Source organism: Chelon labrosus (genome assembly GCF_963514085.1).
Source record: "Chelon labrosus genome assembly, chromosome: 8".
Taxonomy (NCBI): Eukaryota; Metazoa; Chordata; class Actinopteri; order Mugiliformes; family Mugilidae; genus Chelon; species Chelon labrosus.
This window is the reverse complement of record NC_140358.1, coordinates 30,653,889-30,679,346: the sequence shown is the minus strand read 5'-3', so window position 1 is coordinate 30,679,346 and position 25,458 is coordinate 30,653,889. Positions and strand designations below refer to the sequence as shown.

General features: G+C 42.5%; 2 protein-coding genes across 7 annotated transcripts; one reads left to right on the top strand and one right to left on the bottom strand.

Moving 5' to 3' along the window:
• The first annotated feature begins 840 nt into the window (after window positions 1–840).
• Window positions 841–3,825, top strand: sqstm1 (sequestosome 1). The gene is made up of 8 exons (XM_084550003.1): window positions 841–1,254; window positions 1,368–1,463; window positions 2,029–2,306; window positions 2,536–2,680; window positions 2,756–2,824; window positions 2,903–3,039; window positions 3,124–3,370; window positions 3,491–3,825. The coding sequence occupies exons 1-8, from the start codon at window positions 1,086–1,088 to the stop codon at window positions 3,652–3,654; spliced, it is 1,305 nt and encodes a 434-aa protein (XP_084406129.1). The 5' UTR covers window positions 841–1,085; the 3' UTR covers window positions 3,655–3,825.
• On the bottom strand, window positions 3,762–24,229 carry mrnip (MRN complex interacting protein). Of its 6 annotated transcripts, none has more exons than XM_084550006.1 (9): window positions 24,105–24,229; window positions 7,010–7,069; window positions 6,796–6,902; window positions 6,666–6,711; window positions 6,429–6,580; window positions 4,671–4,719; window positions 4,338–4,581; window positions 3,882–3,945; window positions 3,762–3,821 (listed from the first exon to the last, which is right to left on the bottom strand). In XM_084550006.1, the coding sequence occupies exons 1-7, from the start codon at window positions 24,162–24,164 to the stop codon at window positions 4,354–4,356; spliced, it is 702 nt and encodes a 233-aa protein (XP_084406132.1). In that variant the 5' UTR covers window positions 24,165–24,229; the 3' UTR covers window positions 3,762–3,821; window positions 3,882–3,945; window positions 4,338–4,353. The 6 variants fall into 6 exon arrangements, with proteins under 6 accessions (XP_084406132.1, XP_084406130.1, XP_084406134.1 ...); XM_084550007.1 differs by having other exon boundaries at window positions 3,766–3,821; window positions 3,882–3,956; window positions 4,353–4,581; XM_084550004.1 differs by lacking the exon at window positions 3,882–3,945 and having other exon boundaries at window positions 3,763–3,821; window positions 4,282–4,581.
• Between the last annotated feature and the right edge of the window lie 1,229 nt (window positions 24,230–25,458).

Genomic DNA, 25,458 nt, shown 5'->3' with positions numbered 1-25,458 from the left:
GTGGATTGGTGGGTGGGTGGGTGGATGGGTGGGGTTGGTGGGTGGGTTGGTTTGTACTGGTCAGTTTATCAGCTCATTTCTGTTTCCTGTTTCTAAAACTATAAATAAATTCTTTTGGTTTATGCTGATCTGATCGATGGCGTTCATTGATCCCAGGTAATGATCAGGTATCGATCAGGTTTATGATGCTGTCATTCATGTGGAACAGATCAGTGTTAATACTGATCTTATAGAGCTGATCCGTTGATAATCTCTTGGACCTTCAGATGATCTCAATCATCACATGAGGATTTTTTCAGGCTCTTGTGACTCTGAGTCACTTCAGCCTGAGATGACTCGCTGTCACCTGACCCAGACTCTGCTGCTGATTGGCTAGGAACATCCACCCTGAGTGATGTCACAGCTGGAAACATCTGGAAATAAAAACAGTTTAAACATATTCCAACTTAAAATTGTTTTTATTGGCAAAATGAACTGTTTTGTAATTATTAAAATAAAAAGATCTAATTAACATTTAACACATGATCAATAATCAGTGTTAATGATCAGCGTCTAATGATTTTAACTTTATTAAACCTTCATTGTTTATGTGTGAACAGGCTCCAGACCCGCGCGACCCAGAAGATGACTGGACTGTTTATGTCCGACACTTTATTGTAACGATGACTCGGCGTTATTTCCATGTGACCTTTGCCCGGTTGGGTCACGTGACTCACAGGAAATACCCTCATTAAGAAAGTACTGAGTCATTTCTCGGCCTCTCATTTGTCCGCCGAAAGACACCAGCCCGGGTGACCAATAGGAGGCCTCCTGACGACGGTGACGTTTATTGCGGAAGTAAACATAAAACAGGAGACGTTTTAAACCTGCGTCACAAACTTTAGGACTTCTACCCGGAGTCTGGTTCACGGTGAGCGGTCAACAGAGAGTCTGTCTACCCGGAGTCTGGTTCACGGTGAGCGGTCAACAGAGAGTCTGTCTACCCGGAGTCTGGTTCACGGTGAGCGGTCAACAGAGAGTCTGTCTACCCGGAGTCTGGTTCGGTTCAGTTCGGAGTGCGCAGAGTGACCGGTACCCACAGCAGGATGTCGGTGACGGTGAAGGCCTACCTGTTGGGCAAGGAGGAGTCCGTGAAGGAGATCCGGAGGTTCACGGTGGATCAGGAAGTTTCCTGCAGCTTCGAGTACCTGAGCAGAAAAACCGCGGAAGTTTTCAGCGGCCTGAAAAGTTCTTCGTTCACTTTGTTCTATCGAGGTAACACAGATTCTCTCTGGAGATTCCGCAGTGAGCTATCCACGTGACCTGTGGTGGAGTTCACCTGAGAACAGGTGTGGAGCGATGATGTCACGTTGCTACCTGTGTTTCAGATGAAGATGGAGACCTGGTGGCGTTTTCCTCTGACGATGAGCTGATGATGGGTCTGGGCTGCATGAAGGACGACACCTTCCGGCTGTTCATCAAAGGTAAACAGCCTGTAAACAAACAGCCTGTAAACAGACAGCCTGTAGACAGCCAGACTGTAGACAGACTGTAAACAGACAGCCTGTAGACAGCCTGTAAACAGCCTGCCTGTAAACAAACAGCCTGTAAACAGCCTGCCTGTAAACAGACAGCCTGTAAACAAACTGTCTACAAACAGCCTGTAAACAAACTGCCTGTAAACAGCCTGCCTGTAAACAAACAGGCTGTTTACAGGCAGTTTGTTTACAGTCTGTAAACAAACAGCCTGTAAACAAACTGTCTACAAACAGCCTGTAAACAAACTGCCTGTAAACAGCCTGCCTGTAAACAGCCTGCCTGTAAACAGACAGCCTGTAAACAGACAGCCTGTAAACAAACTGTAAACAGACTGCCTGTAAACAGACTGCCTGTAAACAGACTGCCTGTAAACAAACTGTAAACAAACAGACTGTAAACAGCCTGTAAACAAACAGCCTGTAAACAAACAGCCTGTAAACAAACAGCCTGTAAACAGACTCTGTTGTTGTTTACATGTCACATGGTTTTATTTTTATTGTGATCTTTCAGAGAAGAAGGAACACCGTAGAGACTTCCCTCTTCACGCCTTCCCCCCATTCACCTTCAGCCACCCTCCTCCTCCTCCTCCACCTGGAGCTCCTCATGCCCCGCCCCCTCATCTGGCCCCGCCCCTGCACCCTAACATCACCTGTGACGGCTGCGAGGGCCCTGTGGTGGGAACTCGCTTCAAGTGTTCGGTTTGTCCCAACTACGACCTCTGCTCCACCTGCCAGGCCCAGGGGACGCACACTGAGCATGCTCTGTTGCCCATCTGGCACCCTTTGCAGGTAAGCCCTGCCCTGTGACTGACAGGATTTGTCATTTGAGCCCTGCTCTGTGACTGACAGGATTTGTCATTTGAGCCCTGCTCTGTGACTGACAGGATTTGTCATTTGAGCCCTGCTCTGTGACTGACAGGATTTGTCACTTGAGCCCTGCTCTGTGACTGACAGGATTTGTCATTTGAGCCCTGCTCTGTGACTGATGTTGTGGTAAAGCGTTTCCGTCTGTTTACAGTGGTTTCCTCGGGGGAAGTGGATGAAGAGGATGAGACACTGCATGTGGAACATGAACCAAAACCAGAACCAAGCTCAGACTCAGGAGTCGGGCCAGGATGAGGCAGGCCCATCCAGACCTGCTGGTGACTCCAGCGACCCCTCTGGTCAGTTCTGTTTGTTAAATTGATCTGATTTTATAACATCATCATTGACCTCTGACCTCTGACCTCTGTCTGCAGCCTCTCAGGTCAACGTGGACTTCCTGAAGAACATCGGCGAGGGCGTGGCGGCCATGTTGAGCCCACTGGGTGAGTGAAGACGTTTACACCACGATCAATGAATCCGACTGAACCAGGTTTGAACAGGAAGTGATGTCATGTGTGCAGGTATCGATGTGGACATCGACGTGGAGCACGAGGGTCAGAGGACAAAAGTGAAGCCACCTGCTCAGGGAGGCGGGGCGGAGGGTGACGTGGAGATGGACGGGGCCAGCAGTGAGGGCGGGACAAGCCAAGGGTCAAAGGTCAGTTCACCATAATCATTAATCATGTGACCAGTCAGTCAGAGATCACTAGAGACTGACTGGTCTCACCTGACTGTCCTCCAGGTGAGCAGAGACTCTGACGAGGAGTGGACTCACCTGAGCTCCAAAGAGGTCGACCCCTCCACAGGTGAGCTGCAGTCCCTGCAGCCCGGGACCCAGGACCAGGGGCCCCCCTCGGGACCACAGCAGGGGCCCCCCTCGGGACCACAGCAGGGGCCCCCCTCGGGACCACAGCAGGGGCCCCCCTCGGGACCACAGCAGGGGCCCACAGGCCTGAGGGAGGCAGCGCTCTACCCCCACCTGCCTCAAGGTAAAACAACTTCTTGATTCTGTGACGTGTTCAAGTCCAGTTTGTCATGACCCTGCTGACCTCTGCTGACCTCTTCCCCTCTCCACCCCCCTCCCTCCCCCTCCTCCCCCCTCCCTCCAGAGGCAGACCCCCGTCTGGTGGAGTCTCTGGCCCTCATGCTGTCGATGGGATTCACCGATGAAGGTGGCTGGTTGACTCGACTCCTTCAGGCAAAGAACTTCGACATTGGAGCTGCTCTCGACGCCATTCAGTACGCCAGACAGCCCCGCCCACACCAGTCCTGAAGACGCCATCGCTGACATCATCACTGACATCATTATGTCATGATTGCTACGTTTCCTGTCTGTTCATTACTCTGATTAATAATCATTAACTTGACTCATTGATTAATGTTTCTACGGCTTTATTAGTCACTGTCAGCGCGTCTTAACCTGAACAATAAAACCTGAACCTCACACTGACTCCTGAAGTCTGTTACTACAAACAAACAAACAAACAATAAAACCTGAACCTCACACTGACTCCTGAAGTCTGTTACTACAAACAAACAAACAAACAAACAAACAAACAAACAATAAACCTGAACCTCACACTGACTCCTGAAGTCTGTTACTACAAACAAACAAACAAACAAACAAACAATAAACCTGAACCTCACACTGACTCCTGAAGTCTGTTACTACAAACAAACAAACAAACAAACAATAAAACCTGAACCTCACACTGACTCCTGAAGTCTGTTACTACAAACAAACAAACAAACAAACAATAAAACCTGAACCTCACACTGACTCCTGAAGTCTGTTACTACAAACAAACAAACAAACAAACAAACAATAACCCTGAACCTCACACTGACTCCTGAAGTCTGTTACTACAAACAAACAAACAAACAAACAATAACCCTGAACCTCATACTGACTCCTGAAGTCTGTTACTACAAACAAACAAACAAACAAACAAACAAACAATAACCCTGAACCTCACACTGACGCCCCGTGACAATCAAACGAGCCGTGTTGTGTCAGGAAGTCGTCATCGTCGAAGGAGAACTCCTCGCCACTCTCAAACATGGCAGACCCTGGCAGCAGGGGGTGGGGCCTGGTGGTGTCAGGACAGCACTGACTCCTCCCACAAACAGAGAGGCCCTGACAGTCAGAACTGAGGAGACGAGTCCCTGTGCTGGGAGGTGTCCTCATCAGACGGCTTGGCTGCACCACAGAAGAAGAGTTGTGGTTCATTAAAGGAACAGTGACACGCTTATTAAAGGTCATGTTTCTTCTTCTCTGAATGTGTTTACCTCTTCAGGTGTGTCAACCTGGTCCTCCCGTCTCTTCCTCTTCCTCTTCCTGTCTCCATGGTAACATTACTCAGTCAGTGTTTGTGGGTGTGAAATAGAAACTGGTCCTCATAACTCGAGCATCATTTATAATAAACACAAAACTCATTTAAACTGATCGTTTATAATAATTCACAGTTTAAATCAATAGAAATAATAATAGATATAACGAATATATAATAAATAGAAATCACTTCATGACTGAACGAGAGAGAAATGATCCTCCAGATGTAAGAACATCAGAACCATCTGGACCTGATCTACATCTGGTCCCTGATCTACATCTGGTCTCACCTCTAATCTGGTCTCACCTCTAAACCGGTCTCACCTCTAATCTGGTCTCACCTCTAAACTGGTCTCACCTCTAAACTGGTCTCACCTCTAATCTGGTCTCACCTCTAAACTGGTCTCACCTCTAAACTGGTCTCACCTCTAATCTGGTCTCACCTCTAAACTGGTCTCACCTCTAAACTGGTCTCACCTCGAAACCGGTCTCACCTCAGTGACGACGTCTAAACTGGTCTCACCTCTAAACTGGTCTCACCTCTAAACCGGTCTCACCTGTCCATCTGTCCTCTACTACCTCACCTGTCCTCTACTACCTCACCTGTCCATCCGTCCTCTACCTTACCTGTCCTCTACTACCCTACCTGTCCTCTACTACCTCACCTGTCCTCTATTACCTCACCTGTCCTCCTGTCCTCTACTACCTCACCTGTCCTCTACTACCCTACCTGTCCTCTACTACCTCACCTGTCCTCTATTACCTCACCTGTCCTCCTGTCCTCTACTACCTCACCTGTCCTCTACTACCCTACCCGTCCTCTACTACCTCACCTGTCCTCTATTACCTCACCTGTCCATCCGTCCTCTACTACCTCACCTGTCCTCCTGTCCTCTACTACCTCACCTGTCCTCTACTACCCTACCTGTCCTCTACTACCTCACCTGTCCTCTATTACCTCACCTGTCCATCCGTCCTCTACTACCTCACCTGTCCTCTACTACCCTACCTGTCCTCTACTACCTCACCTGTCCTCTACTACCCTACCTGTCCTCTACTACCTCACCTGTCCTCTATTACCTCACCTGTCCTCCTGTCCTCTACTACCTCACCTGTCCTCTACTACCCTACCTGTCCTCCACTACCTCACCTGTCCTCTACTACCTCACCTGTCCATCCGTCCTCTACCTCACCTGTCCATCCGTCCTCTACTACCTCACCTGTCCTCCTGTCCTCTACTACCTCACCTGTCCTCTACTACCCTACCTGTCCTCCACTACCTCACCTGTCCTCTACTACCTCACCTGTCCATCCGTCCTCTACCTCACCTGTCCATCCGTCCTCTACTACCTCACCTGTCCTCCTGTCCTCTACTACCTCACCTGTCCTCTACTACCCTACCTGTCCTCTACTACCTCACCTGTCCTCTACTACCCTACCTGTCCTCTACTACCTCACCTGTCCTCTACTACCTCACCTGTCCTCTACTACCTCACCTGTCCTCTACTACCCTACCCATCCTCTACTACCTCACCTGTCCTCTATTACCTCACCTGTCCATCCGTCCTCTACTACCTCACCTGTCCACCTGTCCTCTACTACCCTACCTGTCCTCCACTACCTCACTTCTCCATCACTACCAGTGTGTTTCTATAAACCTGCTGACTGCCATGTAGGTGGGCGTGGCTAACATAATAAGGACACTCTGAAGTCACCTGTCAACTATGTTGTTGCCATTGAGCTGCTGCCTGTCAATCAAAACATTCTCAGTGGGCTCCTCCTCTTCTGGCTCCTCCTCCTCCTGGGGTGTGTCCAGGTATTTGCTCCAGCGGCTCACCTGAGGCTGTGTCACCTGAGGCTGTGTCACCTGTAGACAGCCAAACAGAAACATGTTTTACAGGTTTCATGAGGTATCTTTGGATCCTGGCCTAGTGTCAGAACACCTGTCTCACCTGTCTCACCTGTCTGTCCCTTTGATCCTCTGCCTCCACCGGCTCCCTGTAAAAAACAAATATCAGAAACACCTGTAACTGGAGGCGGGACTACAACTGACAGTCGTGTATTGCGCAACAGTTGGGTTACCTTAGCGACCAGGTGTTGCACTCCTGCTCCTCCATCATGGCTCCTCTCATGGCGTTAAGTTTCTGGACGTGTCGCCTGCAATCGGCCCCGGAGCCCCGCCCATATTCCTGTCATTTAAGCGATCAATCAATCACGCCGTCAAATCAATTTAATGATTTTCTATTGATTTTTATTATGACACTAATAATTATATTATTAATTAAACTTTTCTGACCTTAACCAGCGACTGCTTCTCTCCACACAGTTTACAGCTCCACCTGTTGACTTTCTTCACCTGGCAGACAGCACACAGGGACAAAAAACTAATTAAATCAACATTACAGATGGAGCCTGAAGGTTCTATTGTCTCCAGGACAAAGTGACCTTTGACCTCTGTCTCCAGTAACTTCTAAAACGTGGCCACGCTCAGATCCAGAAGAACGTTTCCTTTGTTCATCTCAATCAACATGGAATTGAAGCACATGTTGTACCTGACCCCTCCCTGGCCACGCCCCCTTTTAAATATGCAGATTATATTTAAATTGACCCTCCACCTGAGATTCTCCTCTCTGGCCACGCCCCCTTTTAAATATGCAGATTATATTTAAATTGACCCTCCACCTGAGATTCTCCTCTCTGGCCACGCCCCCTTTTAAATATGCAGATTATATTGAAATTGACCCTCCACCTGAGATTCTCCTCTCTGGCCACGCCCCCTTTTAAATATGCAGATTATATTTAAATTGACACTCCACCTGAGATTCTCCTCTCTGGCCACGCCCCCTTTTAAATATGCAGATTATATTTAAATTGACCCTCCACCTGAGATTCTCCTCTCTGCACCATCAGAACATGAAACATAGGAATGAGTAAGACGGAGACCTGGAGACGCTACTGACTGGAGTGGAGACAGACACGTCCTCTTTGACAGCTGTCCTCCAGTGGAGTGGAGACAGACGTGTCCTCTTTGACAGCTGTCCTAAACAGGAGTGGAGACAGACGTGTCCTCTTTGACAGCTGTCCTCCACTGGAGTGGAGACAGACATGTCCTCTTTGACAGCTGTCCTCCACTGGAGTGGAGACAGACATGTCCTCTTTGACAGCTGTCCTCTTTGACAGCTGTCCTCCTCTGGAGTGGAGACAGACATGTCCTCTTTGACAGCTGTCCTAAACAGGAGCGGAGACAGACGTGTCCTCTTTGACAGCTGTCCTCCACTGGAGTGGAGACAGACATGTCCTCTTTGACTGGAGTGGAGACAGACGTGTCCTCTTTGACAGCTGTCCTCCACTGGAGTGGAGACAGACGTGTCCTCTTTGACAGCTGTCCTCCTCTGGAGTGGAGGCAGACGTGTCCTCTTTGACAGCTGTCCTCCACTGGAGTGGAGACAGACATGTCCTCTTTGACAGCTGTCCTCTTTGACAGCTGTCCTCCACTGGAGTGGAGACAGACATGTCCTCTTTGACAGCTGTCCTCCACTGGAGTGGAGACAGACATGTCCTCTTTGACTGGAGTGGAGACAGACGTGTCCTCTTTGACAGCTGTCCTACACTGGAGTGGAGACAGACACGTCCTCTTTGACAGCTGTCCTCCACTGGAGCGGAGACAGACGTGTCCTCTTTGACAGCTGTCCTCCACTGGAGTGGAGACAGACATGTCCTCTTTGACAGCTGTCCTCTTTGACAGCTGTCCTCCTCTGGAGTGGAGACAGACATGTCCTCTTTGACAGCTGTCCTCTTCTGGAGTGGAGACAGACGTGTCCTCTCTGACAGCTGTCCTCCACTGGAGTGGAGACAGACGTGTCCTCTTTGACAGCTGTCCTCCACTGGAGACAGACGTGTCCTCTTTGACAGCTGTCCTCCTCTGGAGTGGAGACAGACATGTCCTCTCTGACAGCTGTCCTCCTCTGGAGTGGAGACAGACGTGTCCTCTTTGACAGCTGTCCTCCAGTGGAGTGGAGACAGACGTGTCCTCTTTGACAGCTGTCCTCCACTGGAGACAGACGTGTCCTCTTTGACAGCTGTCCTCCAGTGGAGTGGAGACAGACATGTCCTCTCTGACAGCTGTCCTCCACTGGAGACAGACGTGTCCTCTTTGACAGCTGTCCTACACTGGAGTGGAGACAGACGTGTCCTCTCTGACAGCTGTCCTCCAGTGGAGTGGAGACAGACGTGTCCTCTTTGACAGCTGTCCTCCACAGGAGTGGAGACAGACGTGTCCTCTTTGACAGCTGTCCTCCACTGGAGACAGACGTGTCCTCTCTGACAGCTGTCCTCCAGTGGAGTGGAGACAGACACGTCCTCTTTGACAGCTGTCCTCCACTGGAGACAGACGTGTCCTCTTTGACAGCTGTCCTCCACTGGAGTGGAGACAGACATGTCCTCTCTGACAGCTGTCCTCCTCTGGAGTGGAGACAGACATGTCCTCTTTGACAGCTGTCCTCTCTGACAGCTGTCCTCCTCTGGAGTGGAGACAGACGTGTCCTCTTTGACAGCTGTCCTCCTCTGGAGTGGAGACAGACATGTCCTCTTTGACAGCTGTCCTCTCTGACAGCTGTCCTCCACTGGAGACAGACGTGTCCTCTCTGACAGCTGTCCTCCAGTGGAGACAGACGTGTCCTCTTTGACAGCTGTCCTCCACTGGAGACAGACGTGTCCTCTCTGACAGCTGTCCTCCACTGGAGACAGACGTGTCCTCTTTGACAGCTGTCCTCCACTGGAGTGGAGACAGACGTGTCCTCTTTGACAGCTGTCCTCCACTGGAGTGGAGACAGACGTGTCCTCTCTGACAGCTGTCCTCCAGTGGAGACAGACGTGTCCTCTTTGACAGCTGTCCTCCACTGGAGACAGACGTGTCCTCTCTGACAGCTGTCCTCCACTGGAGACAGACGTGTCCTCTCTGACAGCTGTCCTCCACTGGAGTGGAGACAGACGTGTCCTCTTTGACAGCTGTCCTCCTCTGGAGTGGAGACAGACGTGTCCTCTCTGACAGCTGTCCTCCAGTGGAGACAGACGTGTCCTCTTTGACAGCTGTCCTCCACTGGAGACAGACGTGTCCTCTCTGACAGCTGTCCTCCAGTGGAGACAGACGTGTCCTCTTTGACAGCTGTCCTCCACGTCCCACCATGCTGGTTAATGAAGCATCTGATCTGATCATTGATGAATGGACATGTCTCATCATGTGATGGTTCTTTTAGATCAGTGTGTGTCCCGTCCATAGCTCTGATTACATTCAGAGAACTGTCTCGGAGACTAAGTGTCTCCAGAGGACCAACATCTGTAGAAGCCAGACATGACGTTGGTGAAGGAACGGACAAGTTCACGGACATTTACCTCTGATACACCTGAACTTTACCTGAGCGAGTACGTAGGAACGTTTCAGTGTGTAACCTTCGTACATGAGGCCCTGGTGTCTACAGGACTGTTGTCTGGATGGAGAACATGCTGCCGTAGGACACCAATGGGTTATAGACATAATATACAGTCTGGATCAGCTGATGACCCTGAGGACATAATATACAGTCTGGATCAGCTGATGACCCTGAGGACATAATATACAGTCTGGATCAGCTGATGACCCTGAGGACATAATATACAGTCTGGATCAGCTGATGACCCTGAGGACATAATATACAGTCTGGATCAGCTGATGACCCTGAGGACATAATATACAGTCTGGATCAGCTGATGACCCTGAGACCCGGCGGATCATGTCTACCCTACAGATGTCACCCCGGGGGAGGAGAGGGAGAGGACAGAGGACACCCCGGGGGAGGAGAGGTAGAGGACAGATGTCACCCCGGGGGAGGAGAGGGAGAGGACAGAGGACACCCCGGGGGAGGAGAGGTAGAGGACAGAGGACACCCCGGGGGAGGAGAGGGAGAGGACAGAGGACACCCCGGGGGAGGAGAGGGAGAGGACAGAGGACAAGACAGAGGAAAGCAGAGCCAAGATGTCTTCCCTTAGTGGAGGAGCAGACATCGTTAGAGTTTGGTGAACGTGTTTCACTGAGACGAGGCTTCTTCCCCGTGACATCCTCAACCACAACACAACACATACAGCATTTATTTTATTTGATCCTTCACGTTACATCTGACATTTATTCATTTTCATGTTTATATTTGTATTTCACTCGTAGCAACTGTCACTTTATGTGAGCCACTGCAACGAAACGATTTCCTTGAAGGATTAATAAAGTTTTCTGATTATTAGCTTTTATGTAGGGGGGGGGACTTTAACGCGTTAATTACGATTAATTCATTACAAACACATTAAGGCATTATAAAAATAACGCATTTAATCTTAGTTTGGAAACAACGCGGAACTTTTGTCAGTGCACGGTTTCCTGGTACGCCGATTACACTGATGCACACGTCAGTGTAATCGGCGTACCAGGGCTAACCATGTATATGTATATATGTATAGATGTATATATGTATAGATGTATAGATGTATATACGGTATGTCTATATGTATATATGTATATATGTATAGATGTATAGATGTATATTTATAGATGTCTATATGTATATATATGTATAGATGTATATTTATAGATGTATATATGTATATATGTATATACGGTATGTCTATATGTATATATGTATATATGTATATTTATAGATGTATATATGTATATATATGTATATATGTATATACGGTATGTCTATATGTATATATGTATATTTATAGATGTATATATGTATATATATGTATATATGTATATACGGTATGTCTATATGTATATATATGTATATTTATAGATGTATATATGTATATATGTATATATGTATATACGGTATGTCTATATGTGTATATGTATATATATGTATATTTATAGATGTATATATGTATATACGGTATGTCTATATGTATATATGTATATATATGTATATTTATAGATGTATATATGTATATACGGTATGTCTATATGTATATATGTATATATATGTATATTTATACGTGTATATATGTATATATGTATATACGGTATGTCTATATGTATATATGTATATATATGTATATTTATAGATGTATATATGTATATACGGTATGTCTATATGTATATATGTCTATGTATAGATGTCTATATGTATAGATGTCTATATATGTATATATGTATATATGTATATATGTATATGTATGTATATATGTATATATGTATATGTATGTATGTATGTATGTATAGATGTATAGATGTCTATGTATGTATAGATGTATAGATGTATATATGTATATGTATGTATATATGTATAGATGTATATATGCAGGGTTCGAATTACGGGGGAGCTAAGGGGAGCTCGGCTCCCCTGAAAAGGACCTGGGCTCCCCTGAAAGCCTACTTTGAGACATTTAGGGGGAGCTCTAAAACACTGTCCATTTTTGTGTCGCATATAGATTTTGATTTTCTGTACATTAAGGTTCCTGAAATAAATAATAATAGTAAAATGTGTCAATGTTGTGTGTTTATTCGCTCATTACATTACTATTTCCGAACATCTGTCTCCACTAATAAATGCAATGCTGTGTCTCCTGTTGTGACCATCCATGCGTGGCGGCGCTGCACTCAAATCACTACGTTTACGTCACCACTTGAACTTCTCACTGAGTTAGTAAGCCTTAACGCGGTTGATTCAGAACCGTGGACAGAGCTGTTTGCCCTAACACTGACAGCGTCTGACGCAGGGGCGAAGTGGCCGGGAAAAGTTTCCCGGTCGGCCGGCCGAAGGATTTACGCAGCGGATCACAAATTGAGCGGATGCGAGGCGAACGCGACCGGCCTGAGCTTATCAGAATCATTGACGTTACTAAATTCTCCGCGAATAGCGGCCAAATACTCCCATATATATATATATCCCATATATATATATATATATTATTTAGTATTATATATTATATATTATATTATATATTATATATTATTTAGTATTATATTAAGGGGAGGGGGGGCGATGGCCGAACACGCACCAAAAGCGTTAAAGTCAGTCAGGGAAGATCGGAAAATAGGGCTCCCCCGAAAGCCACTTTGTAATTCGAACCCTGTATATATGTCTATGTATGTATATATGTATAGATGTATATATGTCTATGTATGTATACATGTATATCTGTACAGATGTATAGATGTCTATGTATGTATAGTTGTATATATGTATAGATGTATATATGTATATGTATGTATATATGTATAGATGTATATATGTATATGTATGTATATATGTATAGATGTATAGATGTATATATGTATAGATGTATATATGTATATGTATGTATATATGTATAGATGTATATATGTCTATGTATATATGTATATATGTATATATGTATAGATGTCTATGTATGTATGTATATATGTATATATGTATAGACGTATATATGTATATGTATGTATATATGTATAGATGTATATATGTATAGATGTATATATGTCTATGTATGTATATATGTATAGATGTATATATGTATATGTATGTATATATGTATAGATGTATATATGTCTATGTATGTATGTATGTATGTATGTATGTATAGATGTATAGATGTCTATGTATGTATAGATGTATAGATGTCTATGTATGTATAGATGTATAGATGTCTATGTATGTATATATGTATAGATGTATATATGTCTATGTATGTATATATGTATATATGTATAGATGTATAGATGTCTATGTATGTATATATGTATAGATGTATAGATGTATAGATGTCTATGTATGTATATATGTATAGATGTATATATGTATATGTATGTATATATGTATAGATGTATATATGTATAGATGTATATATGTATATGTATGTATATATGTATAGATGTATATATGTCTATGTATGTATATATGTATATATGTATAGATGTCTATGTATGTATATATGTATAGATGTATAGATGTCTATGTATGTATATATGTATAGATGTATATATGTATATGTATGTGTATATGTATAGATGTATATATGTATAGATGTATATATGTATATGTATGTATATATGTATATATGTATAGATGTATAGATGTCTATGTATGTATATATGTATAGATGTATAGATGTCTATGTATGTATATATGTATAGATGTATATATGTATATGTATGTATATATGTATAGATGTATATATGTATAGATGTATATATGTATATGTATGTATATATGTATAGATGTATATATGTCTATGTATGTATATATGTATATATGTATAGATGTCTATGTATGTATGTATATATGTATATATGTATAGACGTATATATGTATATGTATGTATAGATGTATAGTTGTATATATGTATAGATGTATATATGTATATGTATGTATATATGTATAGATGTATATATGTCTATGTATGTATGTATGTATGTATGTATAGATGTATAGATGTCTATGTATGTATAGATGTATAGATGTATAGATGTCTATGTATGTATATATGTACAGATGTATAGATGTCTATGTATGTATAGATGTATAGATGTATAGATGTCTATGTATGTATATATGTATAGATGTATATATGTCTATGTATGTATTAGGGCTGAACGATATGGACAAAATTTCATATCTCGATATTCATGCCAGATATCTCGATATCGATATGATACGATATGTCTACGTGTTCGGTGAAAACCAAGCATTTTTCAGAAAAATAAAAACATAATACAAAAGAATGTGGAAAGTGCAGTTTTATTGATAGAACTCACTATATCCAACAAAGGTTCAAAAACCTCACTGCCAGTCATCAACATTAACATAAAGTCACCAATAAATAAATTAACATTTTACTGCAGCTCTGCTTTAACAATAAATAACAAATATATGCTGCAGCTGGTAGAAGGTGAAACACTGAAATAGTGCAACATCTTATGTCTTCAAAAGACAACATAACTATGCAGAAAATGCTTTACTTACAGAACAGAGGTAGTTGTGTGTGTGTGTGCGCGCACGCCTGCGTCTGTGTTGTATCAATGTGTGCATGCATGTGTGGCTTCATGCATTAGCATTACAGTACAACTTCTGCAGATTCTTTGCCAGGAACACTAGCTTGTTAACCATGTCTGGCTTCAGACAGGACCTCTCACAACTCACAATGTTGCCTGATGCACTAAAAATTCTCTCTGAGGGAGAGCTGGTGGCCTCATGCACAAGTATTTTCTTGCCATGTTGCTGAGCCGGGGAAAGTTGACTTTGTGTGTTCTCCACCATAGAAGGGGGTCCTCTTCGTTGTCAATTGTGGAGGACTGCATGTAGGCACTCAGCTCAGCTTCTATGGCAGCAGTGGGATCGATTGGTACTGTGGCACTTGCAGTGGATCTTTTGAAGAAGCTTGCCAGTGACTTCTTAGCCTTTTTGGTGGGTGGGGGTGAAACTTCTTCCACTATGGTGCACTCAACAGGATGCTAGAAAATAGTAAAAAAAAAAAGAGAGAAGAAGAAATACATTGAATTAGTTTTATATTATGATACAGTATCATAATATATTAATGATCATCACTGTATGAATAACACAATTCAGCTCAATTTAAAAAAACGTAAACAGTTACTGAAATGTAAGATAATGCATTTAAATGGAAGGAACTGTTCTCATTTAATCCATTCTAACCATTATATTTACCTTGTGTTCCATCGTCTTCATCTCTGACACCAGTCTGGCTTTGATGATGGGGACATCGTTAACACTGATGTACTGTGTCTTGTATCTTGGATCTAAGAAGGATGCCACATCCAGGAGCTCTTGTGTAACTCTCTCTTCATACTTGCTATTCATGTACTCCAACATTTTCTTTTTTAAGGACTTGGTCATGTCAGTGTCATCCTCCAGTACTGGCTTGATGTGCGAAACACTTACATAATCCTCCCCTGACAGAGCATCCGTGAATTCAAGCAGTGGTCCCAGGGCCTTGCTGACTGACTCCAGCACATCCAGATCTTGATATCCAAGAATTAGGTGCCGGGTGCGTCTGTCCTCTGAGAGGACCTCATGGAGTGCTTTCTGCTGCTCCAGAATCCTGTTAATCATGAGCAGCCTAGACCCCCATCTAGTTTGACACTCAGTTATGAGTCCATGGACTGGAAGGTTGAGGCGCTTTTGGGCTTGCTCAAGTGCCACTCTCTTTTTCCAGCTGTGTGAGAAGTGGCACACCAACTTTTTGCAGATACCTGTTGCACGGCTGATCCGGTTGTCACCTTTCACTGCGTTTTCTAGAGAAAATAGTTGTACAAAATAATTCATGAATATATTACAATAGCTAAATAGCCACATATTAATGCAGATTGTTCCCTCTCTCTCTCTCTCTCTCTCTCTCTCTCTCTCTGTCTGTCTCAAAGTTATGAAAATAAACATAGCAAAACGTACCTATTGCCAGGTGTAGCCTGTGTCCAAAGCACTGAAGACGCGTCCAGCCATTCACCTCCAAAGCCTTTATCATGTTTGATGCGTTATCAGTCGTCACGCAAACCTGTTGGTCCTCCTTCAAGTTCCAGTCTTCTAAAGCACCTCTCATCTCCTGCGCTATATTATCGCCTGTATGGTCCCCGGGGAAGAAGGACGTCTGCAGACAGCGGGTCTTGAGTTCGAAGTTTGTTGTAATGAAATGGACCGTTAAACTGATGTAAGGTTCGGTTGTCCGACTCGACCACAGGTCCGTGGTTGTGGCGAAATTATCGATTTCACGGAGCTCGGATTCAACATTCATTTTACACTCATTATAGAGTTTCGGAATGGCCACTTGATTAAAATATGTTCGGGATGGTATTTTATAACGCTTGTCCAGCGTCCGAACCATTTTTTTAAAGCCCTCTTTTGAGACCGTGTACACTGGTACCGTATCTTTTGCGATGTGGTATGCTATAGCATCTGTAATGTCTATATGTCTGGTGGACGTTGACTCATAAGGTGTGACGCTACTGAACGCATCAGCAATCAAAGTTTGATTGGGCATTTTTTTGGATGACTGAGAAGTCCCCGGTGTTTCTCTCATTGCAATGGACTCTTCGTACAGCACGATATGGTGTTGTTTCAGGTGGTGAAACATGTTTGTTGTGCTACCTCGCTTCGTCGCAATCTTCGCCAAGCACGACCTGCACAACACCTCACTCTGGTTTACATCATCCCTTTTGAATCCAAAATACCTCCAAATAATGGAGGATGATTTACTTTTTGGCACCAAATCAGATGCTGCACCGCCACCGGCCGCATTATCTTCCGCACTCATGTCGCTATTTCTTCCCTTTCTTTTCAATTTCACCGCGGTGTATGTAGTGTGTGTGTGCGCGTCTCAGTCCGTCTCCCTCACTCCCGCCCTCGTATGTTTGTCATTGGTTGGCTTCAGCTGTCGATCCACAGCAAGCATGAAATAAGGTTTGTGGTTGGCTGGCCTTAGCAGTGCATTCAAGGGCAATCGTAAAAGTGATGTTTGTTGTGACTGCCGGAGCCGTACATGCATGGCGAGCGGGGGGGGGGTTCTATATCGTTGCTTTCTCGATATTAATATCTTGAATGTTCATATCGAGATATAGATACGATAACAATATATCGTTCAGCCCTATATGTCTATGTATGTTTATATGTATAGATGTCTATGTATGTTTAGATGTCTATGTATGTATATATGTATATATGTATAGACGTATATACACTATATTACCAAAAGTATTCGCTCACCTGCCTTTACTCATTCTATGAACTGAAGTGCCATCCCATTCCTAACTCATAGAATTCAATATGATGTCGGTCCACCTTTTGCAGCTATTACAGCTTCAACTCTTCTGGGAAGACTGTCCACAAGGTTGAGGAGAGTGTTTATAGGAATTTTTGACCATTCTTCCAAAAGCGCATTGGTGAGGTCACACACTGATGTTGGTCGAGAAGGCCTGGCTCTCAGTCTCCGCTCTAATTCATCCCAAAGGTGTTCTATCGGGTTCAGGTCAGGACTCTGTGCAGGCCAGTCAAGTTCATCCACACCAGACTCTGTCATCCACGTCTTTATGGACCTTGCTTTGTGCACTGGTGCACAGTCATGTTGGAAGAGGAAGGGGCCCGCTCCAAACTGTTCCCACAAGGTTGGGAGCATGGAATTGTCCAAAATGTTTTGGTATCCTGAAGCATTCAATGTTCCTTTCACTGGAACTAAGGGGCCAAGCCCAGCTCCTGAAAAACAACCCCATACCATAATTCCTCCTCCACCAAATTTCACAGTTGGCACAATGCAATCTGAAATGTACCGTTCTCCTGGCAACCTCCAAACCCAGACTCGTCCATCAGATTGCCAGATGGTAAAGCGTGATTCATCACTCCAGAGAACGCGTCTCCACTGCTCTAGAGGCCAGTGGCGGCGTGCTTTACACCATTGCATCCGACGCCTTGCATTGCACTTGGTGATGTGTGGCTTGGCTGCAGCTGCTCGGCCATGGAAACCCATTCCATGAAGCTCTCTGCGTACTGTACTTGGGCTAATCTGAAGGTCACATGAAGTTTGTAGCTCTGTAGCAATTGACTGTGCAGAAAGTCGGCGACCTCTTTGCACTATGCGCTTCAGCATCCGCTGACCCCTCTCCGTCACTTTACGTGGCCTACCACTTCGTGGCTGAGTTGCTGTTTTTCCCAAACGCTTCCATTTTGTTATAATAGAGCTGACAGTTGACTGTGGAATATTTAGGAGCGAGGAAATTTCACGACTGGATTTGTTGCACAAGTGGCATCCTATGACAGTTCCACGCTGGAATTCACTGAGCTCCTGAGAGCGGCCCATTCTTTCACAAATGTCTTGTTTCACAGTCTGCATGCCTGAGTGCTTGAATTTATACACCTGGGGCCAGGCCAAGTGATTAGAACACCTGATTCTGATCATTTGAATGGGTGAGCGAATACTTTTGGTAATATAGTGTATGTCTATGTATGTATGTATGTATATTAGGGATGCAAGCAATTAATCGATTATCGATTAATTGTCGATAAGAAATTACTCGATTAAAATGAATTAATTGCAATTAATTGCATTTTGAACCCGTAATTCCCCGCTCGGCCTCGTGGGGGCGCTCTTGACGCCAGACGTACTTGACCCACACGCGGGAACACAAGCGAAGCAGGGCTCTGACGACAACAACAGACAAACGAGAAGCGGTAAACTGACAAGATGAAGAGGGCAAAACGGAGTGCAGTATGGAGCCACTTTAAGTTGGTAAATGACGACAACGACGCCAAATGCACAATATGTGGAAGTATTTTAAAGTACAACAACTCCACAACTTCGTTAAATTACCACCTAAATATGTCACATTCAGCCGTGCTACAAACAGCGAGTGGTTCTCAGCCTACGATCACCACAGCGTTGGGACGAAGGGTATGTGATTCCACAAAAGCAGAGGGCATTACCCAGCGGATATGTAACATGGTTACTACAGACATGCTGCCGATAAATGTCGTTGACGGACAGGGATTTCGAGAGGTAATAAATTACATCGAGCCAGGGTGTCCCCTCTAGAACAACCATAACCACTCGCTTGGAAGCAAGTTACGCGAGGAAGAAGGCCGAGTTGAGAACACAACTTGGAACCGCGAATGTGGCCCTCACAACAGACTGTTGGACTTCCTTGAATACAGAAAGCTACATCACAGTGACATGCCACCACATTAACCCGGACTGGCAGGTAATGTCATCAGCCCTACTCACAGAGAGCATGACAGTGAGGCATACGGCTGATAAACCAGGCTGTGGAAACATGGGGACTCACGGGGCGTGTAGTTGCTTGTGTACACGACAATGCACGGAATATCGTCTCGGCAAACAGTCCCACACGAGTCAACTGGCACTCAGTTCCATGTTTCGCTCACACTCTGTAGCTGGCGATTAACGACGGTTTCGCTACCTGCATTAACCGAGTCATTCTAGCTGCTAGCAGACTCGTACAACACTTCAATCATAGCAATCCAGCAAACAAAGCGCTCGCAGCAAAACAGAAACAAATGCAGCTGCCGTCTCATAAACTCATCCAATCCTGTAAAACCAGGTGGAATTCAGTCAGTGAAATGTTTAACAGACTGACGGAGCAGCGGTGGGCCGTGTCTGCTGTACTGTCAGACCGCACGGTAACCAAACTCACAGACGCGAGGACGCTGGAACTGAGAGATGAATATTGGCAATTGATGGAGGATGTGGCGCCAGTGCTGGAAACACTCAAGTGTGCAACGACCGTCATGTCTACTGAGACTGAGGTGTCGTCTCAAGACAGACGAGGGAGACACCAGCAAAGTGGGAGGATTCAAATCAAGAGTGCACACTTCACTGGGTGAAAGGATGAAGGTAAGCTAAATCCATTCATTTAATTATTGCAGATATTTTTAACTGTATGGATGGCACACAAAGCACATTGTTTGACAATTGTAGTTTTTAACTGCTTCTATCTTATTAATAATTAATATCAAGCAATCTATTGATGATTAAAAGTGGTTTATTCATTAAATGATAAAACACTTAACCTATTAAAAACAAATGATGATTAAAAACAAAATCACATTTAAATCACATTTATTATCTTTTTCTTCACAGGTTGCTTCTGATGACCTGATGTCAACACCACCAATGCTAGCCACCATGCTGGATCCTAGGCACAAGCACTTGGGATTTCTGACGTAGGAGCTCCACATCAGCAGATGCCGCTGGAGACCAGCAAGAGGTGGTCGGTGCAGTGCCAGTCCAGGGAGCTGTGCTTCAGAGACGCAGTGCTTATGCTTTACTCATGGGTGAAAACTATACCACCAGGAGCACCGATGACGTAGAAAAAGAAGTGGACAGCTTTCTGAAGGATCCGCCACCACTCCTTGATTCCAGTCCCGCAACATGGTGGAAAGTCAATGAAGGAAGGTTTCCAAGGCTGGCAAACCTGGCACGAAAGTACTTGGCCATACCAGTCAGTCCCTTCTGAGCGTGTATTCTCAGCAGCTGGCCTAACTGTTAACAAGCTGCGCACACGACTTACTCCTGACCATGTTGATATGCTGATATTCTTGAACAAAAATAGATAGGTCTATCTATGCAATGAGGAGCACTAGGGATGCTTTTGTTTTGTTTTACGAAGACAGACATCTGTCATCAGGCAGCCTATATTTAAGTTAACTAGAGCTACGACTGTCCAGTCCTAGTCTACTAATGTTATTGTGATATTGTCACATTTCCCAGTTTAAGGGGGATTGTAAATACTGCTAATAGTCCACATGTGACACCTTATTTACTTTTCAGAATTTATTTTATTTATTTTTATTATTCTGCTAAGAGACAGTGCACTATTTTATTTTCATGTTAAGCAGCCTGTGTAATAGTTTGATATTTTCTATTCGGAATATGTTTGATATGCTACCAAAATGTTATTCCCTGCCCTCAAGTGAGCCCAGAATAAATCTTTGTTAAGGAATATGATTTGCATTTTTTCTTTATATCATAAGGAAGATAGCATTTTATGTTACGTATACAGTAGATAGAACCTATTCAGAGGGAAATTCAGCTTCTCAGAAAAATTGCCGCTTATCAATTAATCGATCATCGATCGATAAGATGAAACAACTATCGATTAATGAATTACTCGATAATTTGCATCCCTAATGTATATATGTCTATATGTATATATGTATAGATGTCTATATGTATAGATGTCTATATGTCTATATGTATAGATGTCTATATGTATAGATGTCTATATGTCTATATGTATAGATGTCTATATGTCTATATGTATATATGTATATATGTATAGATGTATAGATGTCTATATGTATATATGTCTATATGTCTATATGTATATATGTATAGATGTCTATATGTATATATGTATAGATGTCTATATGTCTATATGTATAGATGTCTATATGTATATATGTATATATGTATAGATGTCTATATGTATATATGTATAGATGTCTATATGTCTATATGTATATATGTATAGATGTATAGATGTATAGATGTCTATATGCATATATGTATAGATGTCTATATGTATATATGTATATATGTATAGATGTATATATGTATATATGTATAGATGTATAGATGTATAGATGTCTATATGTATATATGTATAGATGTCTATATGTATAGATGTATAGATGTCTATATGTATATATGTATAGATGTCTATATGTATAGATGTCTATATGTATATATGTCTATATGTATATATGTATAGATGTCTATATGTCTATATGTATAGATGTATAGATGTATAGATGTCTATATGTCTATATGTATAGATGTCTATATGTCTATATGTATATATGTATAGATGTATAGATGTATATATGTATATATGTCTATATGTCTATATGTATATATGTATATATGTATAGATGTATATATGTATATATGTATATATGTATATATGTATAGATGTCTATATGTATATATGTATAGATGTATAGATGTATATATGTATATATGTATAGATGTCTATATGTCTATATGTATATATGTATAGATGTATATATGTATATATGTATAGATGTCTATATGTATAGATGTATAGATGTCTATATGTCTATATGTCTATATGTCTATATGTATAGATGTCTATATGTATATATGTATAGATGTCTATATGTCTATATGTATAGATGTATAGATGTATAGATGTCTATATGTATATATGTATAGATGTCTATATGTCTATATGTATATATGTATAGATGTATAGATGTATATATGTATATATGTATAGATGTCTATATGTCTATATGTATATATGTATAGATGTATATATGTATATATGTATATATGTATAGATGTATAGATGTCTATATGTATAGATGTCTATATGTCTATATGTATATATGTATAGATGTATAGATGTCTATATGTATAGATGTATAGATGTCTATATGTATATATGTATAGATGTCTATATGTCTATATGTATATATGTATAGATGTCTATATGTCTATATGTATATATGTATAGATGTATAGATGTATATATGTATATATGTATAGATGTCTATATGTCTATATGTATAGATGTATATATGTATATATGTATAGATGTATAGATGTCTATATGTATAGATGTCTATATGTCTATATGTATATATGTATAGATGTATAGATGTCTATATGTATAGATGTCTATATGTATATATGTATAGATGTCTATATGTCTATATGTATATATGTATAGATGTATATATGTATATATGTATAGATGTATAGATGTCTATATGTATAGATGTCTATATGTCTATATGTATATATGTATAGATGTATAGATGTCTATATGTATAGATGTATAGATGTATAGATGTATATATGTATAGATGTATAGATGTCTATATGTATATATGTATAGATGTCTATATGTCTATATGTATATATGTATAGATGTCTATATGTATATATGTATATATGTATAGATGTCTATGCGGCTAACGGCTAACAAAATGGAGGAATCAGATTAAAGCACGTTGCTAGGATTGAGGGAAGGCACATTTTATTTTAAAAACATTACCTGACGGAGGCCTTGATAAAGCGGGGTTTTGAGCAAATTGTGAAAAATAAGAGTTAGCATCCCACGAACCTTACGGTGCCATCTAAATGCAAAGCATGTTGCAGTGAGCACAGAACCCACCGGAGCTGTTAGCGACAGCAGTCCTGGTCCGAGTACGGACAAGACGAGTCAGCAGCACAAAATGTGTTTTTATTTTAACCATTTAAAGTCAACACTGTTCTGAAAAAGTACTTAAAATGTCACTTTAACTTTCGGTCTGTTCAGTTTTGGCCAGAAACATTTTCTTTCTTTTTCTACGGTTTTGAATTGAAATGCAATTAAATGCATTTTTCCAGACATTAAAGTTTACAATATTCATGTCTGTCTCTATTATTTGATTCAGTCGTCCACTAAAATCTATTTAAATTTTTTTGGGCAAATATTGTTACGTAATTAAAATATGATTAACCGAGATTAATTAATTGCAAAGCCTCTAATTAATTAGATTCTTTTTTCTTTTTTTTTCAAATCGAGTCCCATCTCTACTTTCTACTCAGCGCTCTGACCCATTCATTCTGTCACCAGCTTCAGTCTGAGCGGCTGATTATACTTCCTGTTTGTGTTCTTCAGCCACTAGTTAGCCTGTTAGCCGCTAGTCTCTCTCTTAGCCGTTAGCCCGCCTGTTAGCCGTTAGCCCCCCTGTTAGCCCGTCTGTTAGCCGCTAGTCTCTCTCTTAGCCGTTAGCCCGCCTGTTAGCCGCTAGTCTCTCTCTTAGCCGTTAGCCCGTCTGTTAACCGCTAGTCTCTCAGGTAGCCGTTAGCCCGCCTGTTAGCCGTTAGCATGTTTTTCCGTCTATGGTTGTTACCTGTTGGACCTGGAAGCTCTGGCAGCTGAAACACCTGACGACGTGGAACTCCTGACCCATGACGGACAGGTAACACACAGCTCAGGGTCTGGTTCCGATTCTGATGTTCGCGTCTCTGATTCCGTTTTCGCGGGTCCGTTTGAACTGCGGTGACACGTGACACATGACAGCAGCAGCAGCAGCAGCGATGTGAGCGCGCCCCCTGTAGGCGGGAGGATGACGTCCATGTTCAACATTTAAAGCTACAGTGATCCTGAAAAGTAGCGGTGGAAAAAAGATTCTGGATCCGGCTCATTGAACCGGCCACCAAAGAAGACTCAAGAATCATGACTCTAGACGTCTATTGAACCGGCTCAGTTGAGTAGGGAAGCGTATTGCTGCCACACTGTAGAAAAAAAAAGGCTCAATATTATGTAATTACATGAAGGTTTCTTGTTATAACATGATATTTTCACGTTATAACATGAAAATATCATGTTATAACAAGAAACCTTCATGTAATTACATAATATTGAGCCTTTTTTTTTCTACAGTGTGGCAGCAATACTCTTCCGTAGTTGAGTCCTACCACATTTGATTAATATATAATCAATAAACGGCACCATTCAAACACATTTTGCTTCTCTGCCGAGTGAGATCACAAAATGTACTACTCGACCTGCACTCAGCCAGCAGGGATTCATGAGTAGCGGATCTGTAGCGGATCCGTCAAGTGACTCAAGTGACTCGCAAAACCCGGCTCATACAAGTGAGTGACTCAGACCGATCCGAATCCCTCAAAAGATCCGGGTTTTACACTACGACTGAAAAGCGACTGAAGGGACTTCCCAGCATGCACCAAGATTTCCTTCTACATCCGCTCTTATTTTGACACATTTTATTTTATGTTACAGATCTTCACTCAGATATGTTTTTTAAATAATGAGCATGACACCACAGAAGAAGAAGGTAACGTCCTCCAGTCTTTATTAGAACAGTACAGCTCAATAACAGATCAATACTATGGATTTAAATCAGGTTCATTAATAAACACTGAAGACAAGAGAAGATGAAACAATAGGACATTATCGCCAACAGGAAATACAAACAAGGCTTCAAAATAGGTGTCTGCAGGTGTAAAGTCACCTGGTGAACCACGCATCTGAGTAAACATTTAAGCTTAAAGTTTAATCGGACCAATGAAAACTTCCATGAATGTATGTACAGAGTGTTGTCAGCTCCACGTCACCTTTATTCAGGATCAGATGTCAACAGGAAACGTTTCTATTGGACAGAGATGACGTCTTTACTTCAGACAATTGTTAAAATTTATTAGCGATGCGCTGACTTGAACAGGTTAACCACCTACTGATCA